The 10,948-nt window shown below is 47.4% G+C and overlaps 1 protein-coding gene across 1 annotated transcript in view; it reads right to left on the reverse strand.

The window, feature by feature from the left end:
- The window catches only part of LOC103192937 (cytochrome P450 2J4-like), a 17,842-nt gene extending 8,274 nt beyond the window's left edge, over positions 1-9,568 (reverse strand). Inside the window, exons 1-3 of the mRNA XM_007936023.1 lie at positions 9,404-9,568; positions 8,846-8,987; positions 7,913-8,100 (exon numbers count right to left, since the gene is read on the reverse strand). Of these exons, the coding sequence (XP_007934214.1) occupies positions 7,913-8,100; positions 8,846-8,987; positions 9,404-9,568 (495 nt within the window). The remainder of the gene's footprint in view (positions 1-7,912; positions 8,101-8,845; positions 8,988-9,403) is intronic.
- Between the last annotated feature and the right edge of the window lie 1,380 nt (positions 9,569-10,948).

The raw sequence follows: 10,948 nt of genomic DNA on the forward strand, positions 1-10,948 counted from the left end.
CCTTGGATATCATTGCAAGCAGGCCACACCCCTAGGGAAACTCCCCTTGGGCAGACTGGCCACTCAGAACTCAGTCATCTGATCCCATCATGGGAACAACCACACAGAACTGGGGTCCAGCCAAGTTGACACACAGCTCCAACTATCACACTCAGCTTTGGAGGTTCTGAGAAGACCTCACCCCCCCTGACTCACTTATCAAACACCACAGAAGTGGGGTCCGAGGGCTGACCAAGGATTCTTGGTTTTAACAAAGATAGCTGGAAATCTCAAACAAGCCCAGAGAGCTAGAAAACTGCATCCCAAACAGAAGACAATAAAGAATGCATAAATGCACAATAATTTACCTTAGAGAGTTAAGGGCTGCCTTGAGCACCGTGCTCTTTTAAGAAGATGGAATCAAAGTGAAGACAGCAATTTGAAAGATTCAATAGGAACCTTAGGCAGCAGTGAATTGATGTCATGAGGGGAAGAACAACTTGGAAAAGGAGGGTGAGAATGGTTGCACAACTTGAAGAATGTAATCAATGTCACGGAAATGTACGTGTAGAAATTATTAAACTGTTGTATGTTCTGTTGTGTATATTCTTAACCACAACAAAAATAAAATGAACTATATTACAAAAAAAAGGTGGGGGGGGGGATGCAAAAATTCAGCCAATGTAAATACTTTCAGAAGGCTTTTTTTTTTTTTTTCCTTTTTAGTTGTAGAACTGCAGGCTTAGAGGAGGGATCTGGCCCTAGCCATCTGGAGCAGTAAGGTACCCTGAGCTGGTGACTCTGTGGCTTTAAGTAGAGCTGCTGGAGAGGCATGTGTTCTTGCTGCTGCCTGAGTGAGCTGCATTTTCCAATTATACTCCTGGGAACTTTCCCATTTTCTCTACCTGGGATTAAGTAACCTTCCGCATCACAACAGTTCTTAACAATCACCTTTAGCTAAAAAGACTCCTGGCAAGAAACTCTTTTCCCTACAAAATTATTGATATCCTATCCGGGTGATGTTCTGGACTTCTTGTAAGCCTTTCCCTCTGGACCTACTTAGGTGCTGCTTTGTGAAACTTGATTTGCCAAATTAACCTTGCAAAATGATTTAATGCTATATCTTAATTAATCTTGTTAAGTCCTCTGTCCCTCTGAATTACAGAGCCATTCTACCTGCTGGGTAACCCCTGGGGACTCTAAGACACCTTCTCCTAAGTAAATAGCAGCCTTGGAGTTCACAATCAAACAGCCTGTCTAAAGAGAGAGACTTGAAGTGAAACATCTGTATTAGAGACCATTACATTGCCGCTCATCGGAAGGAAGATAGGACAATCTACTTCCGTAGTGATACTGCCTCGAAATCCCAAGAAGGGATCGCTATGAGTCAGGTCTGACTCAATGGCACATAACAACAACAACAACGTTGTTACTATCACTTAGCTGAGGAGATGGTTAAGGAGCAGCTTTATTTGTAGTATTTAATGATCTACTGTCAAACTTTGATTCTACTTTCAGGAGACATCTCTTGCCCAAGCTATACAAGCTCACTATTGATTCCAGGCTGTTTATGGTTCCCCAAAGCCTTTACCACAGAGCAATTCCTAGAAGCAGGTTGGCAGAAATAGGCTTTTAACAGGGAAATTTCTAACTCCAAAGACATAAAACAGAACTGAACCCTGGTTCCCTCCTTTTTTGACTTGACCTAATTTGGCAAAGTTTTTAGAAGACCTAGACCCGGGCCCTCCTGCCACTGCCAACAGCAAGATGAGTTGATGATGTGGTCCTACCCACACATCTGGAAGAGCCTTGACTAATCTATGACACTGGTGGTCATTCACTGCCAAAGACAGTTCAGTAACAGCCAATCAGGTGGGCAATGGACAATGCAAAACATTTCCATTTACCATTTCAGTCCATTTATTTACCTAGAGCGGCCTTTCTGGAGCAATATGAGAGGAGGGAGTTGGTAGAAAGAGCAAGAACTTTGGGTCAGGAGGACATGAATTTGAAATTCAGTCACTATTTGTGTATTTAGAGCAGTTACTTGAGCTCTCTAAATCAAAGTTTCCTTTCCTATAAAAATGAAGTTATATCACCACCACAACCACCTATAAGATAGGGTTTTTGTGCAGAGGAAATGTGTAGAGGTGGGGTGTTAATTAAGTCTGATTATTAAATGAATAACCACGTCCTGGCCCACATCACAGTCTGGAAGTTCTGAACCCAAACTCTAATGATGGAGGAGACGAGGTTCCCCTACTTTCTCTCCACATCACATTCAAAATGCTCAATGTGATATCATCATGGCGTCCATCAAGCGTGAGCTGGAGCATCAGTGAAGAGCCAGGGCTCCTTTCTGAGGAAAGTCTTGGGGCTCTGGCTACCACCTCTGTGCACAGAGGGATCATCTTGCACGTGCACACTAAGATGAGTGATTCTGCTTCATTTTCATTGAAATGGCAACTTTGTCACCTACACACTTGCAGGTGCTACCTCTAAAATGGCTCACTTCTGATAGGATCCCGGACTCCTTGTATTCATGTCCTTGTGTAATCTCCTCTCTTGAGTGTTGGCTGGATCTAGTGATTCCCGTCTAGTGCCTATAATCCCTCCAAATGACTCTGATGTACCTTGAAGTCTGATAACCACTGGTGTAGAAGAGCCTGGATATGTTATGTGACAACCCAAACCATTGCTGTTGAGTCAATTCCAACTTCTAGTGACCATATAGGAGCTCTGGTAGCTTAGTGCCTAAGGCATTTGACTGCTAACCAGAAGCCTGGCAGTTTAAACCCACCAGCCACTCCTCAGAAGGAAGATTGGGCTATCTACTTCCATAGTGATACCACCTCAGAAACCCAGTGAGGGCTTGCTATGAGTCAGATCCAATTCGATGGCAGTGAGCGAGCATATAGGACAGGATAGAACTGTCCCATTGGGTTTCCAAGACTGTAAATCTTTACAAAAGCAGACTGCCTCATCTTTCTCCTGCAGAGCAGCTAATGGGTTCAAACCTTTTGGTTAGCAGCTGAATGCCATAAATAATGTGCCAACAGAGCTCCTGATGTTAAGTGAAAAGAAGGCTTATTATTTCTAAGTCAATATAATCGCAACTATACAAAACACATGCAAACAGAAAAGGTCAGAAAGATGTTCATTACATGTCTGCAGGTTTTATCTCTGAGTACTGGAAAACCCATTGCCATCATGTTCATTCTGACTCTTGGTTACTTCGTGTACAATGGAACTCAACGCTGTCCAGTCCTGTACCATCCCCATAATTGGTTGTGGATCGGACAGTTGTGATCCAGAGGGTTTTTCATTGGTTGCTTTTTGGAAATTGATCACCAGGCCTTTCTTCCTAGTCTGTCTTAGCCTGGAAGCTCCACTGAAGCCTCCACTGAAAGCTCCAAATGCCATAGAAAGATAGGTAGATAGACAGGTAGGTAGGTAGCTAAGGTAGGTAGAGAAGTGGGTTGGGTAGATAGGTAGATGTTAGGTTGAAGCAAACCCAAGCCACCAACATTTCAGTTAGCATCTTCCTCCGGGTGTCAAGCCCTGATGAGACAGCCTGATAAAACAACCAAAGTGACAGAACCTGCCCAGACTAGAAAGTCCCATGCAGTGGCAAACTTCCTCTTGTGAAGCCTCCTCATGCTAATTAAGTACAGACCCATGCTAACAGCTAATTGGACCCCACAATTTCCTTAGTGTCCCCGCTTAGGTCCTCCACAAGACTATAAACCCTCCCCTCCCCAGCCAGGTGGTTTGACTTCCCAGGCCTCTCTCAGGGACCCGTGAACCTCACCCGGGCCCCTCCCTGGGGCCCATAAACCTCCCCTGGAAACTCAGAATAAAAACTTCTCTTTAACCTCACTTTTGTGCGTCCTCTTTTCCTTAATGTGGCCTTACATTTGGTGCCGAACCCCGGGAAGAGGAGTAGAACCCGAGGGAATTCTTACTCCCCTTCTCCCTCTTCCCTCCGGACCAGGGAATTCCGGCCCCCCTGCATCCACCACCGGTAAGTCACATCTTACCCTTTACTCAATGCCCACCAGAGGACATACATTTTGTATTCTGTTGTCCTCCATCCTGCGGGCCATTTTAATTTTTTAACTCTGGGTGATGAACCAGTGCCTACTACCAGACAGTTTAAATTAGTTTTGTTGTAACCTGTCTGTGTCTGACTGAGAAGTTGTGTGAATGTTTCTGTGACACTCCAAGATCTAAGTTGCAGAGTCTGAGTGGGCCCTCAGTTGATTTCCGTGTGAAGTCAGATTGGCATAACGGTGTGGCTCTGCCCTCTGCTCCGGGGTTTATACGGAGACACCTTAGCCAAAGACTCACTTAAATCCCCGAGAGGGGAACGGACAACCGGGCATCTGACTGGTCCTTGGGACATGTCTCCAGTCTAGTGTGATTACTTTCCTCTTTTTATATCTCTAGTGTGATTATTTTCCTCTTTTAATATTTCCCGTGGATTGCTTTTGGAGAATTGACTTGCCCAAAGGTCTGAGTTCTGCACCGGAGTTTTCTGCATCACTGGCACAGGGAAAAATCGTGGTACCACGTCAGAAACTCCTCACAGTCCGGGAGTTTGGTTGTTCGGGGACACCTGACATCCTATCTCCCTTGGGGGTCATTCCTCGGAGGGTCATTCCTCATTCGACTGTCTAGCGTCAGGCGGAGATGTCCACCTACATAAAACAGTCCCACTGGCATAGGGTTCCGGGAACCCTATCCGAAGAACTCAGAACCAATGAGCAATCAAAACTCCAAAATCAATCCAACAACCCCTCTGGGGTGTTTATTAACAAACCTTAAGACCTTATTGCTAGACCAGGACCTCTGTCCCAGACACCTCATTTTTTACTCCACCACAGCATGGCCCCAGTACCAACTAGACAATAACTCTCACTAACCAGAGCACAGAACTTTTGACTTTAATATCCTTACAAACTTAGACAATTTTTACCAACACACAGGCAAATGGCCGGAAGTCCCCGACGTCCAAACCTTCTTTTGTTTGTGCTCCCAGCCCTTATTGTACTCGAAATGTAATACCACTTAAATCCTCCTTGCTCGCGAAAAACCCAAACCTCTCTCCCCTTTGAAACCACTCAGTTTCCTCTTCCTCCTTTTTTGACCCACTGGAAAACTTGCCCCTACCCCCCAGACCCCCTCCTTATGCTGCAACACAACCCCCTCTCCCCCAGGTAACACCTTCCTCCCTTCCCCTTCCCCCTACAACTCCCTATCCTCCTATCTCACTTACCTCCCCAGACATCCTCCTCTGCCTCTCCCACCCTTTCCTCTCCAGACACCCAGTCCAAACGCACCAGAGATCCCACAAAAATAAAATGCTCCAATGCCTCCTGACAGATCTGCAAACTGTCTCTCATAAAACAGTTAATTTTGACAAACTCCAAAACATTACCCAACTTCCAGAGGAGAACCCAGCCACCTTCCTGAACTGATTAACCAAAACCCTTACCCAATTTACCCGTCTAGACCTTTCCTTTCCGGCTGAAACCATAGTCCTAGCCACTCATTTCATAACCCTATCAGCTCCAAACATTAGAAAGAAACTAAAAAAAAAAAAAAAGCTAAAGAGGAACCCCAAACTCCCATCGGAGACTGAGTAAGTATGGCCTTTAAAGTCTTTAACACCCGAGAAAAGAAAGCGGAAGCAGATAGAGAAACCAAGACCCGCCAGAAGGCCACCTTGCAGGCCAATGCCTTACTAGTGGTCCTGAGGCCAGCACATAGTGACAGAAGACCTCCTTCCTCGGCGGCTCCCCGATCCTACTTCAAGTGAGGTAAGGAGCCAAATCCTGTCCTCAGCCCCGACCGGCCCCCGGCCCATGTCCAGCGTGTGGTTTGAAAAAACATTGGAAGAGTAACTGTCCCTCTGTGTCAAAGCATGGAGGGCCATCCTCCCCACGCACTAACCCGCTGTCGACAATCTTGGGCCTGGCCACTGACAACTGAAAGAACCCGCACTCAACAACCCCAATCACTCTCGCTGAGCCCAGGGTCACTATCAAGGTAGCGGGTAAGTCAATCTCCTTTTTAATTAATATAAGAGCTGCCTATTCTGTACTCTCCTCCTTCTCAGAACCATGTTTCCCTTCCTCAGTCTCTGTCTGGGAATTAACGGGCAACCCTCAAACCCTGCCCCCGCAACAGATCCCATCACCTGCTTAATAAATGACAAAATTCTCTCACACTCATTTCTCATTGTACCAACCTGTCCTACCCCCCTTTTAGGGCGAGATTTCCTCACAAAGATTAAAACCACTCTCACCTGCACTCAAAATCACTCTGCCTCACTTCTACTATCACTGACCACTACCTCCTCACAGACACCAACCTTCCTCATGTCCCCTGACCTTATTAACCCATGCATATGAAATACCACTTCCCCATCCATTACCTCTCATCATCCTCCTATTATAGTAAGTTTAAAAAACCTTACACAGTTACCGTCTAAACCCCAATTTCCTATCTCCTACACGCGCTGACACAGCCTAAAACCTTTTATACAACATTTTTTATCTAAAAACTCTTAATCTCCACTCAATCCCCTTATAACACCCCTATCCTATCAATGCAAACAGAACAAATATTACAAACTCTATCCACAGACCCTCAAAAAACAGCCTTCCTTCCTATCATAATTAATCTTTCTCTAACCTCCACCACCCTGTCTGTGAAGCACAGTATCACGTCAACACAGAACTAGAAAATCAGTTACAGCTCCTAGTAAAAACCACAGCAGACTCTCTAACCACCCTACAACACCAACTAACCTCTCTAACTCAAGTTACTTTACAGAACCGACAAACCCTTGACCTGCTAACAGCCAAAAATAAAAAAACATACCTCTTCCTCAGAAAAAAATATTACTACTATATCAACAAATTTAGCCTCATAGAAAAAATATTAACACCTGAGTGAAAACTTAGGCAGAAAAAAAACCAAATTAGCAACTCCCCATTCACATAGTTTCAGTTTCCATTAACCACCTGACTACTTCCCCTTATAAACCCATTTATACTAATTACCATTTTCTTCCTTTTTACCCCTTACCTCCTCAAACTTCTCCAAAGCCAACTTGAAAAATGTCTCGGGTCACGGTGAATCAACTTCTCTTCCATCCTGACAACCCCAACTTTTCAAACTCCAACCTATGAAACCCCTCTCTCCCTCTTCGACCCCATTCAGCAGGAAGAAGCTAAGAGAATCACATCGCCCTTTATCCATTAAAAAAGGTTGGAATGTTAGGCTGAAGCAAACCCAAGCCACCAACATTTCAGTTAGCAGCTTCCTCCAGGTGTCAAGCCCTGATGAGACAGCCTGATAGGACAACCAAAGTGACAGAACCCGCCCAGACTAGAAAGTCCCATGCAGTGGCAAACTTCCTCTTGTGAAGCCTCCTCATGCTAATTAAGTACAGACCCATGCTAACAGCTAATTGGACCCCACAATTTCCTTAGTGTCCCCGCTTAGGTCCTCCACAAGACTATAAACCCTCCCCTCCCCAGCCAGGCGGTGCAACTTCCCGGGCCCCTCTCAGAGACCTGTGAACCTCTCCCGGGTCCCTCTCAGGGTCCCGTAAACCTCCCCCGGAAACTCAGAATAAAAACTTCTCTTTAACTTCACTTTTGTGCATCCTTTTCTCCTTACTGTGACTTTACAGTAGATAGATAAGGTAGGTAGATAGGTGGGTGAGTAGATGGATGGATGGATGGATGGATGAATGGATGAATGGATGGATGGTTGGTTGGATGGATGACTGAGATGGTAGAGATGACTGATGGATTGATAGGAGACAGGTAGGCAGGAGTTGCAGAGGTTGGCTGTGCTGGGTGGGAAGGGCATTGAAAGGTGCTTCTGCAGGTGCTGTGTCAGGTACAAGGCTACTTACCTTGGGCACAGGGTAGCCGCTCAAATGAGTTGAGGTCACGCACTGGCGCACAGCACCCACGGCAACGACGCTGGTGAGGCGCTGCACCTCGTGGAGGACAGCACGGGTGTAGGGCAATTGCTCGCGGTCCTCGTAGCATACAGCTGTGGCGGTGCCCAATACTGTATCCAGCTCCTGCTGCACCTTCTCTGTGGGCAGATCCATGTGGATCCAGGGAGGGCACCTACAGCCTGGCCTGCCCACACCACCAACCTCGTCCTCATCTAGAGAAAGCCACCAAGGCTCTTGGCCCCTCTTTCACCCCACCCTGCCACCTCAGTCCCTCTCTGAGCCCCCAGCTTGCTTCTTGGGAGCAAGATTTTGCAGGGTTTACTCTTCACGGGGGAGAGGGGAATTAAGGGAAGGGTAAGAACTCAGAGTTGAACACCCACTATATGCCAGGTGCCCAAAAGAGCCTTTTGGGGTAGGCACTATTGTCTCCATTTAACACATGGGGATACTGAGGCTCAAACAGGGCAAGTAATTTTGCCAAAGGTCACAAAACTGGTGGAGCCAGGATTTGAATTTAGACCATAGTCATCGGCCACATTAACTGCTCCCCCCCCAACACACAATTGTGATTTTAAGGTGGACATTAACACATGGCCTATACTTGGTAGGTGTGAATCATTACTGATTGAGTGAAACAATGTCTCCCCTATTTTACATTGGTTCCTAGAGGTTGAATGATTGGCCCCAAAGAGCACAATAAGTAGCAGGTAGGAACTGACTGTCTACAAAGCCATGGCACTTCTTGTACTATAGCTGTGAGAGCAGGACTCTCCTCTGGGGACTCAGACCAAAGAGAGCAGTGTGGGCAGGTGCCACACCCCAGAATTCCCAAAGCAGGAGTGATGAGTGTGGACATTCAGCCAGGGTGACAAGGCTCCTCACCCTGGATGTCTGAGTGCTGGACCATGTAGAGGAGTGCCCAGTGCAGGGTGGTGGCTGTGGTGTCGGTGCCTCCCAGAAACAGGTCAATCACCACCTGGATCAGATTCTCCTCGTTGAATGTGGAGATGGGGTCATCCTTGGCCTGGTTGGGGGCAGGGTAGTGGGGGAAGGAACAGCCTGGGGTCTAAAGCTCCCTCTTAACAGAGCCCTGGTGTCCCTGAGTCCCAGTTTGATCCCAGACTTATGGCAGAACTCCCCTGGGGGAAGACCCCTCATGAGGGCCTGATTCCCAGGGCTGTGTTCCTTTTTGAGGGGAGTTGCTCTTGGGGTTCTGGACCTGACATCAGCCAGGCCCTCTGCTTCCCTGTCTTTAGAAGCCGGCCCTGGCCTTGGCAAAGATACAGAGGAAAACCCAAAATAGCTGCAACTTCACAGTGCTCTGACAGCTTGCAGAGTAAGTCAAAGATGAGGCACTGAGGCCATGGCCTAGAAACTAGAGGGGAGGTACAGCCTGGGAAAGCAGCCCCCTCCCTCCCTCTGCAGCCATTCTAGGCCCACCTTGGTGATCTGGTCCAGGTAGCAGCTGATGAAGTCCTTGGGGGCCTCAGGTGCCCTGAGCTTGTGCCTGCTGATCTCCTGGTAAATGAAGTCCCGCACAGCCTCCTGGTACCTAAATATCTCCTGGTGGGGTCCTGGGAGGTGGCAGAGGACCCAGGGGAACATGTCGTACAGCTGTAGGGAGAGAGGCCCGCCCAGAGCTTGCTCAGGCATCCACCCCTGACTCATGTACCAAGAGCTGCATAGAGGGTCTCTAAAGTGGTCTGGGCCATAGATATGGGCACCCCAGGGCTGCCTCTCATCTAGAGACCCATAATCTAGATATAAATGAGAGGACAGTAGCAGAGAATAATGCCCAGGATCCAGCTAGGATGTTGCAGCCCTGAGAACTGTGTATATGAGGCTGTAACCCTCCTTCTACTCTCTGCCCATATGATTATGTTGAACCACAACAAAGGAAGTGTGATGCTTTAAATTGGTCAGATTGCTAGGCAGAGGCTGCCTAAGGAGCTGAGACTCAGGTCCCATGGCTTTCCTCCTCCCCACCTCTCCCCCTGTCTGCTCTGGGCCCTGGTTGTCCAATGGACAGCACACCCGCTTCCCCACAGTGCCTACTTGTCAGGTGCAGTTGAGCTGGCCCCTGACTCATGGTGATCTCATGCCCAACAACAGAAAATGCTGCCTGGTCCTGTACTGTTCCTGTGAGCAGTGTGGGTTGGACTGGTGTAATCCATAGGGTTGTCATTGGCTGAGTTTCTGAAGTAGACCACCAGGCCTTTCTTCCCAGTCCATCTTAGTCTGGAAGCTCTTCTGAAACCTGTTCAGCCTCACCTGATGGACAGGTGGTAGCTGTCCATGAGGTATGTTGGCCAGAAATTGAACCTAGTCTCCATCATGGAATGTGAGAGTTCTACCACTGAATCACAACTGTTCCAACTTACCAAACCCCAGAACCAACCCTGTTGCTGTCAAGTTGATTGTAATTCGTAGTGACCCTGTAGAACAGAGTAGAACTGCCCCCACAAGGTTTCCAAGGCTGTAATCTTTATGGAAGCAGACTGCTGCATCTTTCTCCCAAGGAGTGGCTGGTGGGTTTGAACCACTGACCTTTTGGTTAGCAAGTAACTGAGCATTTAACCACAGCAGCGCTAGGGCTCCCTCAGTGCCAACTTACCCGGCGCCAAATAGTACTGACAAAGGCCAGGCCAAAGTCAATGGCTTGGGTCAGTTCCTGAAAGAAGGGATCCTTGGAGTAGTGGCTGCCAAACACAAGGGCCCCAATGACTCTGGCTGTGCATCTGACAATGGGTGCCCGAGGATCAAAGGGTCTACCTGAGGGCAGAGGGTCAGAGCTCAAAGTGAGGAGGACAAAGGCTACTGCTTTGAGCACACGTACAATCTTGCATATTTTTATGATTTACTCTCTCATTCCTCATTCATTCATTCAATAAATGCTTACTGAGCACCTTCTACCAGGAGTTCTGGTGGCATAGTACCTAAAGCATTTGACTGCTAATCAGAAGGTTGGCGGTTCAAACCCACCAG

Source organism: Orycteropus afer, unplaced genomic scaffold, assembly GCF_000298275.1.
Source record: "Orycteropus afer afer isolate SDZICR_OR568_19922 unplaced genomic scaffold, OryAfe1.0 scaffold00032, whole genome shotgun sequence".
NCBI classification, from domain to species: domain Eukaryota; kingdom Metazoa; phylum Chordata; class Mammalia; order Tubulidentata; family Orycteropodidae; genus Orycteropus; species Orycteropus afer.